The 20,891-nt window shown below is 63.7% G+C and overlaps 1 protein-coding gene across 1 annotated transcript in view; it reads right to left on the bottom strand.

The window, feature by feature from the left end:
• The window catches only part of CCDC187 (coiled-coil domain containing 187), a 37,265-nt gene extending 21,567 nt beyond the window's left edge, over positions 1 to 15,698 (bottom strand). Inside the window, exons 1-7 of the mRNA XM_087869667.1 lie at positions 14,993 to 15,698; positions 12,509 to 12,604; positions 7,433 to 7,567; positions 5,849 to 6,879; positions 5,498 to 5,592; positions 2,902 to 3,491; positions 2,382 to 2,469 (exon numbers count right to left, since the gene is read on the bottom strand). Of these exons, the coding sequence (XP_087725793.1) occupies positions 2,382 to 2,469; positions 2,902 to 3,491; positions 5,498 to 5,592; positions 5,849 to 6,879; positions 7,433 to 7,567; positions 12,509 to 12,604; positions 14,993 to 15,683 (2,726 nt within the window). The 5' untranslated portion in view covers positions 15,684 to 15,698. The remainder of the gene's footprint in view (positions 1 to 2,381; positions 2,470 to 2,901; positions 3,492 to 5,497; positions 5,593 to 5,848; positions 6,880 to 7,432; positions 7,568 to 12,508; positions 12,605 to 14,992) is intronic.
• Between the last annotated feature and the right edge of the window lie 5,193 nt (positions 15,699 to 20,891).

Genomic DNA, 20,891 nt, shown 5'->3' with positions numbered 1-20,891 from the left:
CACATGTTACTAACAGGACTGGGAGGAAGGCGTGAGGTTGGGCCTTTCCCGAGATAGCGGTAGGCCAGGAGAGCCGCTGCGCCCAGGGAGTGACCGTGTGAACAGGACACCTGTGTCCCTGTGCACACAGCTCTGCCTCGTGCCACGTGTCTCCCCCGGCGCACAGCGTCTCAGGACCACCAGAGCGACTAAGGACACACCACCCGGGGCGTGGACACTGCGGGGGGGGGGGCACGGCCCTCCTCCAGCCACCCCAGTAGTTTGCGGACACCTGCTATGTGACCGCCCGGCCCCTCCTCCTGTGGCCCCTGGCCTTACAGGGGAGACAGCAGGGAAGAGGGTCCTGGAAAGAAGGAGCAGCCCCGGGGAAGCGATGGACGGGCTTGGAGGCTGAATCTGGGAAGACCCAGGATGGGGCGGGGCTGCTGCAGGAGTGCGTGACCATGAGGGGACAGGAGGGGACAGGAGGGTCCAGGTCACTGCAGGGGCACCCAGCTGCTCTCCTTAAAGGAAATGCCCGCGTGGCCATCAGTTGATAAGCCAGGGTCAGGAAACACATCCCATAAAGGGACACACAACAAACACGGGGGCTTTGCAGGCCACACAGCCTCTGTGGACATGACTCAACTCTACCATGTGAGCAGGACCGCGGCCCCCCTCGCGTGAAGGATGAGCGTGGCTGGGTGTCCATACGACTTTATCCACAGACAGGCAGGGGCCTGCGGGTCTTGCTGACCTCGGGCCTAGACTTCCCAGGGCAGTGGTTCTCAAACGGTGCCCTGCGGGACTGGCCCCGGGACCCAGCCTCGTGCCCCAGGTTCAGGAGGGCCGGGGTGGGCCGGGGACTCTGCATGTCTAACGAGTTCTCAGGGCAAGTCTGAGGGCGCCAGACTAGGGAATGGCACAGTGGAAGAACGTGGGCTCTGGTGTCCAGCCTCCCACGAGCTATGTGATCCTGGCCATGTCGCTGGGCCTCTCTGAGCCTCAGTGTTCCTGTCTGTAAAATGGGAAGGAGAACGCAGCTCACAGAGCGTGAACAGCACTGTCCGAGGTGCAGAGAGCCCGTGGCAGCAGGCACACAGCTGGACGCGCCCTCCCCCACCATTCCTTCTGGAGATGCTGGCGCAGTCAGGCCCTCAGAGGGTGGGAGCCGGCATCCTCGCCGTGCCATGCTGGTGTCAGGCTGGGTCCCCAGCCAGACGGAGCCCCGGGGTCCCAGCAGGGAAGGGCAGGGTGGGGCATGGCTCTACCCCAACTCAGAAACGGGCCTGAGGCAGCAGGACAGACCAGGCCCTGGATCTGGAGAACTTGGGGCCGCCGGCCTGGGGCAGCAGCGGGAGGGCCACAAGCTGGACGAGGGGCCTTTGACCTTGATCCTTGGACCCAGGCGGTGAGTGAGGCGACCAGCAGTCACAGAGCCCAAGCAGGGAGCGCCAACTTCCATTTTAGAAAGGACAAGCCAGGCAGCTTTCCTGGACACACCGTGGGGCCTGAAAGTGGGCCCTGATCCCTGCACGGCAAGGCTGCTGGGTCGTCCAGGGCACGACTCTGCATGGCCTGGTCAGGGACCCGGGGGCGGGGGGTACGGGGAGGACCCAGTGCCCGGGTGTGGGCATCCCCTGGGTAGAAACGCCCGGCACTGCGAGCTGCTGGGCCTGCAAGGCCCTGTTGGCCATCCAGCAGGGGGACGCGCAGATGTGGGGTGTCCGGCCTGGAGCCCAGGTGCCGGGTCCACCTCTGGGGATTCTCCCCTCCCTGACCTCCCCTCAGGTCTGGGGCACAGGTGGTGGAGAAGCAGAAGTCCAGCCCAATGCTGCCCCCTGCTGGCAGTAATCAGTCTGCTCCACCAACTGGACTCCACGTCCCCTGGGAGGGGGCCCCTGAAGGCCTCAGGCAGTGCTGGGGAGGAAAGCCACAGGAAGGTGCAAGGGTGTCTGGATGGGTGGTCCTGAGCGCTCAGACACGGGACACGGGACCTGGGTGGGAGGACCCACCAATCACAAGGAAAATGTGGCTGACAGAGTCCGGCGGGGGCCGAGAGCAAGTGCAGAGGAGAGTGGGGAGGGGGTGCATTCGGGGGCTGTCCCCCCATCAGCGGGGACCTTGGGTCAGGGGCCCACTGCCCACAGCCCAGCCAGAGTGGAGTCTCTGAGCCACTGTGTGGCCTGGGCTGTCTCGCCCTGCCCTGCCCTGGCCAGCCCCAGAGCCAGCAGGCCCTGACCCAAGTCTGGGGGCTTGTCACGGTCGGGTCAGGGGCTGTGTCACTCCCCCAGCAGCCCAGCCGCACCCAAACCCTTGTGCACGCCTGTGCACCAGCTGTGCACTGCCGGTGGCTTGTGGCGAGGGCGAGGCCGGGGTGCGTGGAGGGCGTGCAGGCTCACCTCCCGATGAAGGGGCCGAGGGCCTGGAAGGAAGCCGTGTTTCTTGCCAGCCTGTTATCCAGCTCCAGACGCCCATCCTCAATGAAACCTTTGGAGAGATGGACACCAGGGCTCATTCCCCAGGAGTTGGCAGGAGGGGAGGAGCTGCTGGCGGGGAGGGGGTGATGGAGGGGGGGCACCCCCAACCCCCAAGGCAGGAGGAGCCTGGCAGGCCCTGTCCATTTTCTCGCCCCTCTTCAGAGGCAGGACAGGGAAGTGGCAGGCACATAAGCCTCAGGGCCAGGCCTCACCCCTTCTCCCGCCAGGGCCAAGGTGCTGACAAGGTCTACAGCCGACGGAAGATTTAGCATGTGGCCGGGCTCTGCCAGGACTGTCACCAACGGACCCTCAGGTGGCCCAGACACCTGCTGTGGTATCGTCGTCTTTATCTCCCCTTTAGGGAGAGGAAGCTGAGGGGCAGGGAGAAAGTGGGGTCCCCTTGGCCACTGGTGGTCACTTGCGGCCCAGGCACTGGCCCTACCTCGGGGCTTGCTGTCGTGGTGGCCTCTCAGGCTCACACTGTGCCGCCGCTCCCAGTCAGGGCTCCACGGCAGCGTCTTGCCATCCAAGAGGCACGTGGGAGAGACAAGTGGCCTGGCCGGCACGTCTGCCCAGTCCCAGGGGGCCCCTCTGCTTCCATTGGGCACCAAGGCTCCAGAGCAGACTGGGGCTGCGGGCATGGGGGCAGCCGGCACGGCGCTGTGGTGTGAGGGCGACAGGTCTGAGCCCGGGTCCGCGAGAGCATCTGGAGCCTCCGACCTGTGCAGCTTGGCCGTGAGGATGTCGATCCGTTGCTTCAGGACGTTGGCCATGGTCTCCAGCGCCTGTAGCCGGGCCTGCTTGTAGCGGAAGTGCAGCGGCCCCAATGTGCCCAGGCGCTCGCTCTCCTCAGGGTCCAGGTAGATGCACACGCCTGGGCGCGGGGAGCGGGTGCTCAGGTCCTGGAGCTTCAGGGGGCCCGGGGAGGAGCGGGTGGACATCAGCATGGGGGCACCATCCCAGCCGTCCCGGGGGCCGCCCATCTCTAGAGTCTCAGTGCGATTCAAGGCTCTGTTCAAACACAGGCAGAAGCTGCAGGGAGAGAGGGCGGAAAGGGTCAGGTCTGCGCATGCGTCCTCCCGCAGCGCATTCGAAACATGGGCGCAGGGGTGAGCCTAGCGCAGCTTCTGTGAAGGAGCACGACCGTTTATAGAGACTGTCTGTGGCCGGAGGGGTGGCTATGGGTGTCTCTCCAACAGCGGGCCACACTCGGCCCAAGAAAGACCGAGTTCTGGGGTTTAACACCAAGAACCTGCGCGACAAGAGAAAAAATAGACCAACCAAAGTACTTCAAAATGCACAACTGGTGTGCATGGAAGGGCACAGTGAACAGAGCGAGAAGGTGGCCTCCGGGAGGGGGACGTGATCACAAACCCTGTGTCCCATAAGGGTCAACACCCACACGGATGAGAAACACCTACAACTCAACAACAACAACATGCCTTGTCCGGGATAAGGCAGCAACCCCGACACCGGCTCCAGCGTGGAGGACATGGTGCTGAGTGAGATCAGCCCTGCGCAGAAGGACCGGCCCCGAGCGATCGGCTCCCAGGAGGCCCCAGAGGAGTCGGATCCGCAGCCACGGGGAGGGGGAGTGGGGTGCCGGGGGCTGGGAACGGGGCTTCATGGGACAGAGCCAGGGTGGGAAGGTGCCCACGTTCTGGGGACGGACGGAGGGACGGTGCACGGCAGTGTGAACGCGCTGACGCCCCCGGGCGCTGCACTTAAAGCGGTGAAGACGGTAAATCTATGTTATGTGTATTTCCCTGTAATTTCTTTAAAATGTGGCGAGAAAAAGAACACAAGGAAGCAAGACGAAGGGTCCACAGCCTCCCCTGCCTGGGGAGGAAGCTGGGGGCATCAGGTCAGGGCAGCCAGGAGCCCCCACCGGCCTTGCCGCTGCGGGTGGGGCTGCCCTTGGGAGCGGTCGTGCTCTCAGTCCAGGCACAGGAACCTGTGAGCGTCCACTGAGCTGCACCCCCGCCCGGTGCTACCAGACGTCAGGTTTAAGCAGCTCAAAAACACGCAGCCTCCGGGCTGCTCTGTGGAGCTGCTCCCTCCAGGAGTGCCCCACGCAAGGGGGCGGATGGTCTCCTGACCCCCCACTTCAAGATGCTGCCCCGGCTCGATGGAAATGCACAATAGCTGGGGCGCCCGGGGGCTCAGCTGGTGAAGCGTCTGCCTTCAGCTCAGGTCAGGATCCCGGGGTCCTGGGATTGGGCCCCACGTGGGGCTCCCTGCTCAGCGGGGAGCCTGCTTCTCCTTCTGCCCCTGCTGCTCCCCTGCTCGTTCTCTCTCTCTCTCTCAAATAAATAAATACAATCTTAAAATAAAATACAATCTTTCACTATACACGATAGTGAAAACCACAAAAACAAAAGAGAACAAAACAGAAAAGGAGTGTTGGCAGAACACAGAGAAACCGGGGTCGTCCCCGGCTGCGGGGGGTGGGGGTGATGAGAAATGGCGCAGCCAGTGAGGAAAACCACTGGCAGCTCCTCGGAAAGTGGAAGACAGACGTCCCATTCAGAGGGAGGCGCCGGCCGTTTCGTCCCAGCCCCGCAACGGGACCCACGGGACGGATATTCAAACAATTCACGCAGCGCGGCCAGAGGGGTTGGCGGCCGAAAGGTGCGTTCCCGACCACGGGACTCACCACCTGTGTCACACAGTGGAACCGGATGTGGCCACAAAGGAGCAGCGAAGGCCTGACGCGCTACAGCAGGATGAACCCGGAAAACACGCCCCCGGGAGGGAGCCCGACCCCAAGGGCCACACCCGCTGGACTCCGTTCCATGACCCGTCCCCACAGACGCCTCTGCGCAGGCGGATCGCAGGCGGGCTGCCGGGGGAGCTGCCGACGGGCACGGGCTGCTTTGGGGTGCTGAAACGTTCTGAGCGCCGAGAGCAGGGGTGGGGACCGCGCGATGCCCCTGCCTCGTGCTCCGTAAACGTGCAGTGGGAGCGCGTGCCCTCATGGTCCCCTGCACTGGGGCAGCCCCCCCCCCCAGCAATGGAACCCCCGCCTGCCTACCCACCTGCCCGGGGCCTCCTGGTCCCCCAGCACCATGCCAGAGGTCACCTTGCTCCACTCCAGCACAGGCGACCGCAGGCTCCCGGGAGCCTCCAGGCCCTGAAGCAGGAGAGAACACTGTCAGAGACCCGTCCCAGCAGGAAGACCCCAAGACCCTTCTCGTGGCCCCAGGACTAGCCCTGACCTCCAGGGGGCTCCAGCTGGACCCCATGGGGGTCCCCTCTCTAGGGCTGGGGCGGAGGTGATGGGTCTCTCCGAAGCCCCGCCAGCCCCAGGGAGGCAAGCATTTGGGGCTGCTGGGAGCTCAGTGGCTGAGCTGGCGGGCTCCGTTTCCTCACCCGCCGCCAGCACCTACCCTGGACTGCGCGCAATGCGGGAAAAAGGTCACAATGCCAGGGGTCGTCTGGGAGACCACAGGGACGGCTTTGCCGAGGACAGCCTCCCGCTGCTTCCGGTAGACCTCCTGCAGCCTCTGGTTTCTCAGCTCGAGCGCGCGCACGGCCGAGGCCTTCTCCTCCAGGGCCTGCCGCCGCCGGGCCAGCGTCTTCTGGCGCATGAACTCCCGCAGCGTCTCGGTGCTGTGGGGGTGGCCCAGGGCCCCCCGGGGCTTCGGGCAGGGCGGCGGCACCCGCACCTCGTTCTCCTTCCCAGGGGCACCCCCCGCGGGCCTCAGCCAGCTGTGCTCCACTCCCGAGGGTGGCAGGAGGGAGCCTCTGCCCCTGCACGGGCTGCCAGAGCCCTGCGTGAAGGAGGCGCTCCAGGACCGCTGGCCAGAAGGGCTCCAGGGTCTTCGGGCGGGGGTGTCCCAGTCTCCATAAGTGGCCCAGGTCCGCTGGGGCCTGGAGGCCTGCCCGGCCGAGGCGCTCCAGGGCCGCTGAGGCAAGGTGGTCAGCCTCTCAGGAGGGCTCCTGGGCCTCTGGAAGGAGGGACTCCGTCCTTGGGCTGCTCCAGTCCGCTGGGGATAGGACTCCCACGCAGCCAGGGTGCTCCAACAATGCCCAGTGGAGAAGCTGCCAGCCTTCTCTAAGGAGGAGCGCCTCCCCTCCACCCCTGCTTGAGGACTCTTCGAGAAGGAGCCCCGCACGTCTGGGGTGCTCCAGGGGCCCAGCTGCCTCCTCCCTGAAGGGTCCTGCAGCCACAGCTTTGACCGCCCCAGTGCTGGCCCTTCCCTGGGGTGGCGGTTCCGGGCCAGCTCCAGCCCGGCCTGGACTTGCTGGCGGAGATCTCTAAGGACGGCCATAGCATTTTGGATGGTCATGGGCTGATCGCAGGAAGCCAGGTTGGGTGCGTTGGCAGACGCCTGCAGGTCACCACGGACTGAGGCTGGACCGGGCATCCAGGGGCACACAGGGTAGCTCTCAGCAGCTCCGACTTTCTTGCTGTCTCCTGCAAAGACAAGGGGTCACAAGCATTAGGAGCTGCAGGGGCCCTGGAGGAGCAGAGCCAGCTCCCCCACCCAGAGGCACCCCCAGCCCTGCTCCCCAGGAGCTCGGCCCTTGGCCCTTACATGCCTCACGGACTCACAGAACCCCTGTGGGTGCATGTGCCAAATATGGGTGACTCGAGGCTCTGCCCGGGCACCTGGCACAGAGCCACCCACTCTAGACCTGGTGAAAACAGCACGAACAGGGGTCGACATGCATCTGCCAAGGAGTCCCTGGCGCTCCCATCCTGCACTCCCCGCGTTGGGAAAGCCAAGCTGGCCGTGCCCTGCCTCCCAGCAGCCTAAAACATGTCTCTCAGGGGCAGAAAACCTTTCCTTGGCTTTTAAGTATCATGATTTCTCCAAGTCCCGTCTGATAGCAGATTGGCAGGGCGTTCGACGGGTGGCTGGGGAGAGGCTGCTTCTGCACCCAGGGCCACCTCCCTCCCCCTCCTCACCCACCCCCCCAGATGCCCCAGCAGAGCAGTGAGGAGCCCAAGCGAAGGTACCAGCTACCTAATTCCGCGGTGGGGGCCTGGTCTCTTGAGGGAGCCTTGCTCTGGAGCCTGGGGAGGGCGGGAGGGGGCCCAAGCAGGGCCCTCACCAGGGCTGGTCCTTTCCTCCAGGCGTGAACACCAACCAACTCAGAATCTGAAACAGAGAAAACGCACACACATTGGAGCGGCTGGGGCCTTCCGAACGCGGGCCCAGATGAGGAGTCTTTGGCCCCAGCAGCCCCCGGAGACTGATTCACACGCTCCCAGGGGAGCTGGGGTGAGCCTCCGCCACTGGCCAGCAAGAGGCAGGGCCGCGACCCAGGCTGACTCTGGACCCTCGGTAAACAGGGTAATAAAACCTGCTCCCCACGGCTTTGCCTGTAAAACCAAGGCCACCGACCCAGGCACACCGCACACGCTCGGCCAGCGCTGGCCCATCCCAGCAGGGGATGGTCACGAGGAGCCGCGAGCGGGAGGCTAACGCTACAGCTGACCTCGGCCCTGAGCAGAGCCAAGTGTTTACTTTTCCTCCACAAGGATGCCCAGGCCGCGGGACGCGGGGTCCCAGGAGCACGGACACCAACGCCACTGCCTCCCAACCACAAAGGCGCCTTTGTTAACAAATGTCGTCACATAAGACACAGCATTTATCAAAGCTCCACTTCACAATCCCAGATCACGCTCACCGAATGCCAACACCAGCCCCACCGTCACTACAGACCAGGTTGCTGGCAGACGCCGGAAGCCGTGGCCAAGCTTTAGCTCACACACAGACACACAGACATGCACACACACACACACACATACACACACACACACGCACATGCAGAGACATACACACATACACAGAGACGCACACACACGCAGAGACATACACACATACACACAGACACACAGACATGCACACGCACACATACACACAGACACACACGCACATGCAGAGACACACACACATACACACGGAGACACAGACACGCACGCGCACACACACACACACACATGCAGAGACATACACACATACACAGAGACACACAGAGACGCACACACACGCAGAGACATACACACATACACACAGACACACAGACATGCACACGCACACATACACACAGACACACACGCACATGCAGAGACACACACACATACACACGGAGACACAGACACGCACGCGCACACACACACACACACATGCAGAGACATACACACATACACAGAGACACACAGAGACGCACACACACGCAGAGACATACACACATACACACAGACACACAGACACGCACACGCACACATACACACACACGCACATGCAGAGACACACACACATACACACACACACGCAGAGACGCACACACACATACACACAGAGACACAGACACGCACACACACACACACGCAGAGACACACAGACATACACACAGAGACACAGACACGCACACACACACACGCAGAGACACACAGACATACACACAGAGACACAGACACGCACACACACACACAGACACACACACACGCATATGCAGAGACACACACACATACACACACACGCAGAGACGCACACACACATACACACAGAGACACAGACACGCACACACACACACACGCAGAGACACACAGACATACACACAGTGACACAGACACGCACACACACACACACAGACACACACACACGCATATGCAGAGACACACACACATACACAGACACAGACATGCACACACACACACAGACACACACACGCATATGCAGAGACACACACACATGCACACACACGCAGAGACGCACACACACATACAGAGACACAGACACGCACACACACACACGCGGAGACACACAGACATACACACAGAGACACAGACACGCACACACACACACACAGACACACACACGCACATGCAGAGACACACACATGCACACAGACACACACACATGCACGCACCCCCTCCCCCCCCACAGGCATATTCACGTGCACACACTGCATCTCCCCCAGGGCCAGCCCTGGGCAGGAAACTGGACCTCCCAGGCCAAGACCTGTCCTGCCTCCCATAAAGGGGGGTGTTTTTGCCAAGCAAGGGTGCCTTACAGCAGAGACCATGCAGAGAGCTGACCCCCAGGGGCAGGCAGCCAACAGGGTGGGGGCCCTCTCTAGCGCATGCTAGGGGACCCTCCCCCACCTCCCAGACCCGGAGATAGTCACAGCCCTGGAGCAGGGCCCCAGGAAGGGGAAGGGGCGACACAAAGCCACACCCTTCATAGGCCACACCTGTAGGAAGGACCACGGCCATGCCCCGAAGCCGAGGCTTATGGGACATGACCCAAGGCTACACCACCCAGCAGTCTTGCCCTTTGTTTTCCATTTATTTGTTTGTTTAGATTTTATTTATTTATTTGACAGAGAGAGAGCAAGAGAGAGCACAAGCAGGGGGAGCAGAAGCGGGAGAAGCAGGCTCCCCATTGAGGAGGGAGTCCAATGTGGGTCCCGATTCCAGGACCCCAGAACCGTGACCCGGGCTGAAGGCAGATGCTTAACCACTGAGTCACCCAGGCGTCCCTAGTCTTGCCCTTTGTAAAGCCACATCCCTCCAAGACCTGTCCCCAAGGTCACCCCTCCACAAGCCACACCCCTCCAACGAGGGCCCCGGAGGCCACACCGTCCCATGCCAGGCCGCTGGGACTCAAGAGGTTAACCGTCTAACTCTGGCTGTGCCCATGACTAGTTATGGGCCTTGGGGGGGAGTGACTTTACTTGGTTTCCCCATCTGTGAGCACCGCCCCACGGGACCGCAAGAAAGTGGCCACTCTCACTGCAGGGGTTGGGCTCGGAGGGGTCAGGATTCTGCCGACTCCAGGCAGAGTCAAAGGCCAGGGCTGAGGCCGGCACTGCCCAGCTGGCCACATCAGGGTCTTGAAAAGCACCAGTGGGGTTGGGTTCCCCACAAGGCTCCTCCGCCCTGGCCCCCCGACGCTGCTAAACTGCACAGAATTGCCAGCAGGGCTCCCTCCCTGGGGATACCACGCAGGGACCCCCGCCCTGGGCGATGGGGCTGCCTGCTGGCCAGGCCCCTCCAGGCCCCTCCCCACAGGCCCCTCCATCACTGGCCGCTCATCCCCCATTAGCCCGCCAGAGGGGTCCGGGTCAATAAATGGGTCCTGATGGGCACATTTTTTCTTCCGCGGAGCAGTTTAATGGCAATTAATTTTTTTACGAGAGGACTTTTAATCTGCGGAAATGGATGAGGTCCCCAAGTGCCCTGTCAGAGTTCCAGGGCCGACCTAATCTATGATAAAAAATGCAAAGTGAGGTGCTATAATCTGAAATTAAATATTGGGCTTCATTTTCCATCGGCCCGGATGGATGAATATTTTATAACTATTGCGATTTAATTTTTTGTTAACTACAGCAAATTCCTAATTCATCCAATTCCCAAGTCCTGTGGCTCTGACCTCTGACCCCAACCTCATCTGTCCTTAGCCCAGCTGCGACTTGGTCACTGACAGAAACTAATGGTCAAGCCCGTCAGGGTGACACGCTGGTTACGATGATGGATGCAGCCCGTGGCACGCCCTCTGACCCAGTGTCAGGCAGAAAGCAGGTCATTTGTCAAGCGAGCCATTAAAATAAAGCAAACCAAAAAGCTGAGGGGTAGGAGGAGACAATGATGCAGAAAACTGTGATATCTTGTTCTTTTTCAGTGGGCCTTCTGGAACCTTCTCCATGGCTCCCAGCATCCCTCAGTGTCGGGTTCGACGGGGGGTTTTCCCTCCTCTCCTGTAGCCTCCCACCCGGCCCAATAGAGGTGTCTGCCCCAGCGGCCCGCGGCTGCCTGCCTCCCTCAGGTGCCCCTGAAGCCAGCGTGGAGGACGGAGGCTCTCATGCATCCTGTCCAAGCCGGCGCTGCCCCCAGCAGAGGTGGTGGGTCTGACGGCACAGAGCAGAAAGACGGGTGCTGGGCACGGACAGAGCACACGGTGCCGGGCTCTCTCGGGTGAGCAGCACAGACCTGGGGCTGGCTCGCCCGCGTGGGCCTCTGTGAGCCTCAACGTCCCCATCTACAGGATGGGACCAGGCCCCCCGGAGGAGGGCCGTGAGGGTCGCCAAGCTGATGTCCAGGGAGTGCAGCCAGCCCACACTGACCGCCCAGAGGAACACTGCCTCCCTTGTTCCCCACGCGCCGTGCGGGGCCCTCCTGGGGACTGCTGGATCCAGTGAGGGCACAGCCACAAACCTATCCCGGCCGGACAGCTGGGTCTCTGCTGGACCCCGCCACCCTGCCACCCCGCCCAGGCCCGAGGGGAGAGACGCCCAAAGTAGGAATTCCTCCGGGACCTCAGGCCCACCACCATCCCCATGTCTTCCTCTGACTCTCCTGGGACGTGGCTGGCTGACACGCACCCCTGCGTGACACTATCGAGTCCCCATAGGGCCAGGAGACTGTGGACAAAATGCAAGGCCTTGACTGCCACCAGGGGCTCCGGTGAAGCAGGTGTTCTGGGCTTGCTGCCTGCAGTCCAAATCCCAAACCAGGCAGACAGGGAAAGCACTCCCTCCGCCAAACCGTCCCCCCGCTGCTGAAGGCCGCTGCGCGCGGTTCCCCAGGGATGCCGCCGACGGGGAGTCAACACATCTGTCCACCGGGCACCTCGAAGCTGCCCACCATCACCGGTGCGTCTCCGCGCACGCGAGTGCAGAATATAAATGTGTGTGAAGCCACGGGGAGCGAGCGGCTGTGCACTTAGAGACTTTCGCCGTCTGGGGGCATCGCAAGGTCAGCCCACCGCTCAGGGCTTCTGTGGGCTTTCACTCCGTCACAGCGGGTGGCCCCTGCCTGGGCGGGGACCCCTTGGCACCGTGGTGACGGCCACGGTCTGCGGTTCCCCAAGCTGTGACGCCAGCACTGCCCCTCCTCCGCGCACGGCGGACCCCCACACCGCCCAGCCCCTGCCGATCCCAGGTCCCTGGGCCACAGCAGCCTGGCCTCCGCTGGCAGCCAGCTATCCCCTCACCAGAATCCGTGCTCCAGAAAGCCATGTGCCCACCTGGGGAGCCGGCTCACAGACCTTTACCCCCAGGTCGTGTCACAGCCCCAGATGGGCAGACCTTACCTTTGTCTTTGGCGGCTCTTCTGGGGAAGGGTGATCTGGGGGTCTTCTCCCTTTTGCAAGGACTACTTTTCATCCTTTTGGCTTTCTCCCGTGGAACTTCAGGGAGAGGAGAGAAGAAGGGAAGGTGAGCAGTGACATTCACGGGGACAGCCACGCTCGTGCACCTGGATTCCTACAGAGCAGCGTGTCTGTCCTCCCTGCTCCTGGGCCTGTGCCGGAGTGGGCGGCCGAGCGCAGGGCCAGAGGGATACCCTTACTGTTCGTCCCTCTCAGGGGTCTATATGGGGCCACCCTGGGGGAGCTTCCCCTGCAGGTCTGGGCCCTCTACACCCTCCCACACGGGGCCCCGACTGGTCACAAATTCCAGAGTGCCTGGGGCCATGAGTCCCTGAGGACGGAACGGCCTCCCAGCGGGGTCTCCCCTGCCCATCTCAGGCTGACCTGTAGCCCTTGTGTTTACTGAAGGGGCTGTCACGGAGCGGCGGCCAGCCAGGCTGGACAGGGACTCAGCAGGGGGAGGGAGGATGAGAGCTAGGGCCACAGGGGTTTTGCATGGTGGGGTCCAGCTGGCTGGACAGGAGGGGACATGGAGACCCCAAGGGGGTGGAGGTTGTCCAAGTCCCATGGCAAGCGCAGTGGCCAGCAGCGCAGTGGCCAGCAGGAGGGGCCAGCAGGAGGGGGCCGGCCTCCTGAGGGCCAGTGTGGCCACATTTCCCTGTGCTGTTCAGGCCCAGTGTCTCTGTCCATGGCTGGGGTGCAGCTGTGTCTAGGGGGGCACCAAGAACCCAATCAGCCAGTTCTGGGTAAGCAGGGCCAGGGGTACTTGGGAAAAGCCTGGCCCAAAGGCCTCTCCAGGCTCAGGCTGGTCCCTCCGTCCTCATCGCCGAGAACCTGCTGGCAGGAGGGGCCCCCGGCACCCAAGCCCACAGAAAAGCCCTAACACTGTAGGATCCACTGACATGAGGCCCTAGAGGTGTCAGAGCCACAGACAGGGAGAGGGGGGCGGGGGCCGGGGAAGGGGCAGGTCCATGTGTGATGGGACGGAGCTCAGTCTGGGAAGATGACCACGTTCTGGAACGGGTGGGGGGACGGCTGCACCACGGTGTGACTGGCATCCCCGGACTGTGCAGTTAATAGTGGTGAAGACAGTAAATCTTACGTAATGTGTCTCTTGCCATAACTTAAAAAGAAAAACAAAAAACCTAGGCCTTGCCCCACGCCTGCTTCCAGAGGGTTCTAACGTGGGGAGGATGAGACATGACAGTCGAGAATGGTGACCGATGACACTGGATGCTGCTGAGTGCCCAAGGGAGCAGCGGCCAGTCCTGACCTTGGCTGTGGAGCCCCAGTGGCCTCTGTGGGGTGCGGGTGCTTGGGGAGCTGAGGCCGTCGGGTCCCCGTGGGTGAAGGAGGAGAAGGCAGGGTGATTGCCGTGAGTCACAGCCTGCCTGGGCACCGGGGCACGGGGAGCTGCTGCAGCCCACGGCCAGGCCAGAGCTGGACGCTGCCCCCTCGGCTCTGACCGGCAGGCCCCTTGGGCCCGGCCTGCATCTGCACTCAGCGCACACATCCAGCTGGGACGGGACACGCGCACGGAGAGGCACCTGCGGCTGGCGCCCAGGGGGTCCCAAATCCTATATTGACCAACCTCCACCCCACCCTGGCCTGCCCGGTGCCACTGTTGCCCCCGGGCCCCATACTGTTCCCCTGTGCCGAAGACCCCAGCAGCCTTGGGCATCCCAGGGCAGCCTGACTGCTGCTCCCGAGTCTGTCCCCCTGCCCCACTCTGGGGCCTCCAAAACCTTGCTGTAATGAGGCTGCCTTTCTAGACTAGAGAACACCCTCCTCCCCACTCCCATCCTGCAAACAGCCAGCCTGCCCAAGCCCAGACCCATTGGGGCTTCCTGCTTAAAGCCCTCCAAAGCAGTTTCCAGGGCCCATGTCCAGTGGTGCAATCCAGACTCTTTAAACACTACCACCCTCTGGCCTCCAAGCATGGCTCCTGTCTGCCTCTCCAACTTCACACCTCCTATCTGTTGAGTGAAGGAGGGAGCCAAAACCTTCCCTTGGCCCCGGCCCCTTCCCACCTGCAAGCAGTCTGCCTGCGCACAACCGAGCCCTCAGCACCTCCCAGGCCCGGGGAGGGCTCAGCCAGCCCCTGCAGCTGGTATGTGACCGTGGAGGAAAGACGTCACCCATTCTGTGCAGGAGAGCCCCTGCCTGCCTTGCGGGGCCTGCCCGAATTCCTTCCCTGAGCGGGAAGCAGAGATTTGGAGGTCATGTTCTGGAGACTGGCAGGCCGGGTCCTCATCTGTGCCTGGCCCTTTCGGGGGGGGGGCCCTCTCTAGTGTCATCCGAGGAGGATCATACTAGAGCCAGTCGCGCAAAGAAAGAGAGAAGCCGCAGGGTCCAGAACCATCTGGCCTGACCGCCGCCTGAGGGTCCGGGGGGGCTGCCAGGATGGCCAGCCGTGCGTCCCCTCACCTGAGGCCGGGTGCTGGGGGACCCCGGAGGGCTCGCACCCCTGGCCGGGGATTGCCTTGTCTTGCACTCCACACTGAGCCGCACTCAGGGCACCGAAGCCTGGAGAGGAGTGAAAGGGGCGTCGTGCGGACAGGGTCTGTGAAGAACTTCCAGGAGAAGGTTCCCATGTGGCAGCGACTCCACAGCCTCCAAACCCAGCACCTCTGCTGGGGGGCCCGGGTCTCAACGCATCCCACGGGGCTGGAGGGGCGTTCGTCAGCCTCCCGGCCTTCCTCCGGGGGTCTGGCTTGGAGGCTCTGTGGAGGCACGAGGCGCTGGACGGGGTGGAGGTGCCCAGGGAGGCGCAGCTGGCCTTCCACTGTGCCTGGGCCCGGATCTTGTCCCGCAGCTGCTCCAGCCGCGGGTTGCTCTCTCTGGGCCGCCGCCGGGGCCCCAGCACCTGGGGGGGCCTCTCCTTCCAGGGCCCGGGGGGAGATGGGCAGGACTCGTGGCCACCAGAGGAGCCAGAGAGGCGGCCTGATGACACCGAGCTGTCCCCATCCTCGGCCTCTTCGCCTTCCGGCCGCGCGGGGTGGCTGCGGGCCTTCCCCCGGGAGCCTGGCTGCTCGGTGTAGTCGGACCAGGCCACGTGGGGTGCTCCCCACAGGTCACCTGGCTGCTGGGAGGGCCTGGGCCACCTCAGGGCAGCCATGGCATCATCGTCAGCCGTAGGAAGACGGAGCCCAGATTCCCTGGGGACAGAGAAGCAGACCCGTGAGTCAGGTGTGGAGACCCGGCTGCACTGAGCAGAAGAACATCTCAGACTGTGCGCCCCCCCCCAGAACCCCTCCTGCTCCCTCACTCTCCTGTCTCGGAATGCCCACAACCGAGACAGGTGCGGGGGCCAGTACAACGCCCCCAGGCATGGCAGTGCCGTGACCTGCCCTTGGGTTGCCACCTTGAGCTTTGAGGCAGGCACCACCACCAGCCCAGTTTACAGACGGGGAGACTGAGGCTCTGGAGAAGGCAAGCAGCAGGGGTGCGCTGGCCCCCAAGTCCTCCCTCCGCACGCTGGCCTGGCCCCCCTCCTGGGGAAGGTGGCTGTCCCTCACAGGGCCCCGGCTGGTCCAGTGGGCCGGCACAGACGTCGGTGTCAGCATGAACGCTACCTGGCTTGGCTCGAGCCCTCCGGGTGGCGGGTCTGCCCAGGGCCCCAGGAGCCAGAGCGAGAGGGGGCTGTGCCTCTGGCTCTCTTTGGGGGGGGGCCTGGATCATGTCTCCTGGGCCGGCGGGCGGCATCCCCGCGACCAAGGTCGACATGGCCACAGGACCGGGTGGAGGGCAGAGCCCAGTGAGCCCTCAGTCACCACCTGCCTGGGGTCAGATTGTGCTTTCACGGGGCAGCCCACTGGCCTACAGCCCAGTGTCCATCCCTGCTCGGGATGTACCCCAGTCCCCTGGCCCACGATGGACACCCTCAGGAGAGTCATGGAAACTGGGTGGGCATAGGGGGCTGCTGGGTCCCGGGCTGGCAATGGTCTGAGGGGCCGTCCTAACAAGCTGCGCTTCAGCAGGGTGGGAGAGAATTCTGGGCGGCCTATGACAGCATAATAGCCCCAAGTCACTCAGAGACGGAGCCGAGGCCTTCGACTCCTGCTGGGGCCACGGGCAGGCCCATCCTCGTCTTCCCAGGGCCCTGGAGCTGGTAGCTGTGTATGTGGTGAGTGGACTGGCCAGGGCGGGGGGCGGGCTCAGCCAGAGAGGGGGCACAATGCAGCGCTGGGGGCCGAGGTGGGGCTTGACCCCAGGCTCAAGCTTCAGTCCCGGGCAGGGTCAGCCTGGGGGCCCTGGTGCGGGAGAGAGGAGCCAGCCCAGGCCACGGCCCCAGCAGCAGGACGAGAGGTTCAGTGGTCCAGCCTCACGACCACGGGGAACCACCACCCGGGGCCGCGGCCTTCAGCCCCTCGGGGTTGGTCAGGGGAAGGGGGCCCTGGCTTCTCATCTCTCCCTGTCCCAGGCTCAGGGCACCCTTGGGCCCACGGACACACTAGCTGAAGGCTCCTGAGCCCCAGGAACCCCAGGCCTGCTTCTTGGCCCTGCCCTCCCAGGGGCGCACCCCAGCCTGGTCCACCTGCAGTGGGCGTCCTGTCGCCTTCTCGCCGACCCTGGCAGGGCAGTGTGGAAGGGAGGATGCGGAGTCTGCGGTCAGCTGGCTCTGAGCTTGGCATGGTCCCCCGAGGAGGAGAGCTAGTTCAAATCCCCGCTCCGCCCCCTAGCCAGCTGAGTAACCTTGGGTGACCAGAGACCCCACCCTGCCCCTGCCTCTGGGTATTGTGAGCTTCTGGTGAGTTCACTCCAGCAGGAGGGCGCCAAGCAGGGCAGCCCACATTCACGAGCAGTGCGAGGGCTGAGCTGGCTATGAACACTTTGTTTTCAGGGTGCCCTGGAGAAAGGGGTTCTGCAGCAGAAGACCTCCTGACCCAGGCAGGATGGGAGCCTCCTTGAGGCTTATTCTAAGAGCCTGTCCTGGGGAACCAGGGATGCCTGGAGATGGCTGCTACCAGGACAGGACACGGGGCCCTGGTCACAGTGGACACAGCCCCACGTTCAGCCACCAGCAAGAGAGAGGAGTCACCCCAGGGACAGACCCTGCCTGGAATGTGAGATGTTGCCCCTTCTACCCCAACAACTGGCCTGTCCTGAAGTTGAGACGAGGGGAAAATTCGTGTGCCTCAGACCACAGAGCCAGCAGGACCCCAAATCCAGCCGTTGGCCCCAGGGCCCTCGACCACACCTGGTAGCCTAGACTGATGACACAGTCTGCAGCTCGGTCCCCCTGCCGGTGGCACCGAGGCCACTGTCCAGCTCTGCCCCATCGGCCTGGCCAGGAGTCCCGCCCTGCCCCGGCTTGCCTACTCCAGTGGGGACGTCGCCTGGTGAGGCCAAAATGCAGTGGGTCCCATCCCTGTGTTTCTTTACCATGTTTGCAACGTCAAGATCGTTCCCAGGGGTTTGGGAAAGCAGGCCTTTCCGGGAGAGCTGCGGGGCACACGTGTGTTCCTGCAACGTGCTGGGGATACACAGGGGCCTGCAGGCGGCTTCTGTGACACGGGAGCTCGCAAGTTCAGGGGACATCACCGGGGGGGTGACCACGGTGTCCCCCACAGTGCCCTTAGAGTCTGGACAACCAAGGAGACCCCCAGAGACAGCCTCCGTTCACAGAGAGTCTCCCCATGCTGGAGCAGAACCCCCCCCAAGCCTCTACTGAAGGACCCCATGGTCACTGCGGCCCCAGGGCCTCCACCGAAGGGCTGCACCCCCACCAGGCCCGGGGCCCCCATCAGCTGAGGTCCTGGGGGGCATTCTCCCCAGCGTCCAGCTGACTTTCTCAAGGGCAGAGGGAGAGGGTCATCCTGAGCCGTGGTGGCCAGAGCCAAGTGCCCACATCCGTCCTGGAGGTCGGCAGGTGGCCCCGGGCTCCCATGAGCCAGAGAACGGTGGGTCCGAAGCTGTCGCGCTCTACGGGAAGGAGCTGCGTCATAACACGGCCGAGCAGCCGGCGGCCACACTCCACAGTCGATAAAAGCAAAATCACCAAATGGGAGTGTGTGTCCGTGTAAAGAAGCCAGCATCGCGGCGGCCCCATGAGCCCTGACAAGCCCAGAGCCCCCTCCCTCTCCTTCCGCTCCGCCGGCCGCGCCCCGCAGGCCTGCTATACCAGCCCCCTTCCAGACCAGCTCCCAGTTGGGGACGTGCTAGCCCCCTGAGGCCTCTTCCTGCACAGGATCCTCAGTGGACACGCCGGCAGCGGCACGCCCAGCCCTGGCTCTCTGGCACCTGCTGGGCCAACCACAGCTCTGGGAGCTGGGCCACCGCTGGGGCCACAAGCAGCAGGGTGGGTGCCAGCGGCAACAGCCTGGGGTGGGGGCACCCCCATGCGAGTCAGGCCCCCGCATCCCTGCTAACTCTGAGCAGAGAGGTAGGCCCAATTGGAGGCTCCCCCCGGCTGCGGTATGCACACCCTTCCTGACCACCTCCCTGGCTCACGACCTACCAATGCCACCCCGCTGTGTCCTGGTGCCCTCTCCTCTGCCCCCGCCACGGGGGACTGGGGCCGGGGGGTGGGGGTCACCCTGCAAGAGCCTCCGGCATGGCAGGGCCCTGTGTGATTTCATCTCCCCTTCAGCGGTCCTATGGCCCAGGGTCCCAGCAGGGTCAGAAGCGACGGGGTCGGGAGGGTCACAAGGGTGGGCTTCCTGGCCTCAGGCTTACTGTGGAGAGCAAAGAAGCCTCCGCATGTCCCCCAACCTGGCCCCTCAACGTCCCAGGGGCCCGTTGCTGACCTCAGGCCAGTGGCTCGCTCATCAGGGAGGTGGGCAGAGCACTGGCCCCCACCGGGTAAGGTTTTTTCTTTTGAGGGTCAGAGACACAGGGAACACAGAGTGCTCACCTTGGGGGGAGCAGCCTGCGGAAAGAAAGCCAGTGCGCCTCTGCCCTCCCCCAGCCCACCCTGGAGCCTAGACGGCCAGCCCAGGTCCCTGCCACCGCCCTGTTCCGTGAGGCCTCGGCACAGTGCAGTCCGACACTGGCAACTCACCAGGGCTTCCGCGCTTGCCCCGGAGTGGGGGTGGCCCACCTACAGCGCCCACAGCCCATTGCACGGTGCAGTCCACACCACTGTTCCAGTCCAGGCACTGCTGGGCTGCTCCCGCAGCCTGGGCTGGCTGGAGAGGTGGGGCGGGCTGAGCGGGGCAGGGGGCCTTCCTCCGGGAGCTGGCTGCAGCTTCTCACTGGCTCGTCCCCAGGGCAGCAAGCCCCAAGCAGACCCAGCAGGCTTGGGGACAAAGTCAGTGGACCGTGGAGAAAGGCCCGCCACACCCACAGGCCCTGGGCCCCAGGGTTTGAGATCACAGAGAGCTTGCCAAGCACCGAGGTTGGCATGGGCCTGGGCGTGGTTGTGGCAGCCTACAGCCACCAGCTCGGACCCAGGCCTGGGTGTTCGGTGGTCCCCACAGTCGCACCCCGCTGGCCCTGTTCCCAGACTAGAGCCTCCAGCCGCAGCTCGCCCTGCCCGCAAGCTGCTGAGCGCAGGGCCCGCAGAGGGCGGGGTGCAGGGCCTTGGAGGTCCAAGAGGAAGCACTTGGGAGGCCGAGCCAGGCTCGGGTCGTTTCTGGAGAAATGATATGCAGGTGACAAGAGTGTCTGTCATACTTGGCCCTGCCGCACAAAAGCACATATGTCCCCTCTGGTACATGTGGACACAGACACACAACACGCGTGCACACGTGTGCACACCGCCCAGGGTCTGCAGAGCGGGGCAAGCAGGGTGGGCTGCACTGGGCTGCAGCAGGCCTTGTGAGGGAGTGTCCCCCAGCCTCTACTCCCCACTCCTCCCCAACAGCCACAGTGTCTCCACCAGCCGTTCCCCAGAGGCTAATGGACTCCTCGCAGCCGGTCGGGCGCCCAGGGTGGCAGATGCGGGGGCAGGGACAAGGTGACACGGGGCCAGCGATTTGGGAAGACAGTTGGCCGTTGGGAGGACGGTGCCATCAGGGACGCCAGATGGCAGCACTGGTGGGCGAGGTGCGGCAGAGATAAACACCGCGGACCCGCCTCGAGCAGCAGGCTCTGAGGGCAGAGGGGGCCACGCGCGAAAGAAATGGAATGAAGGCTGCCCGCACCCCCACGGTCTCTCGGCTCCAGCAAACTCCTCGGCTATACGACCGAGACCCATGGCACCGCCGTCCATGAAACCCCTGCCCAGGGGACCTGGAGCCACGGATCCACTTTTGCTAAGAGGGGCTCACGGCCACGCCCACAGAGAGGTCAGCAGGGAGCTCTGCCCGTTCGCAGGCCCCGCCCGCTCCCTGACTCCTACCCCGCCCCACACGCCCATCCTCAGGCTTGCTGGGTCACTTGT

The sequence above is a fragment of the Ursus americanus genome, chromosome 18, assembly GCF_024610735.1.
Source record: "Ursus americanus isolate L20-20 chromosome 18, mUrsAme1.1.p, whole genome shotgun sequence".
Lineage (NCBI taxonomy): Eukaryota > Metazoa > Chordata > Mammalia > Carnivora > Ursidae > Ursus > Ursus americanus.
This window is presented reverse-complemented; position numbering and strand designations above follow the sequence as displayed.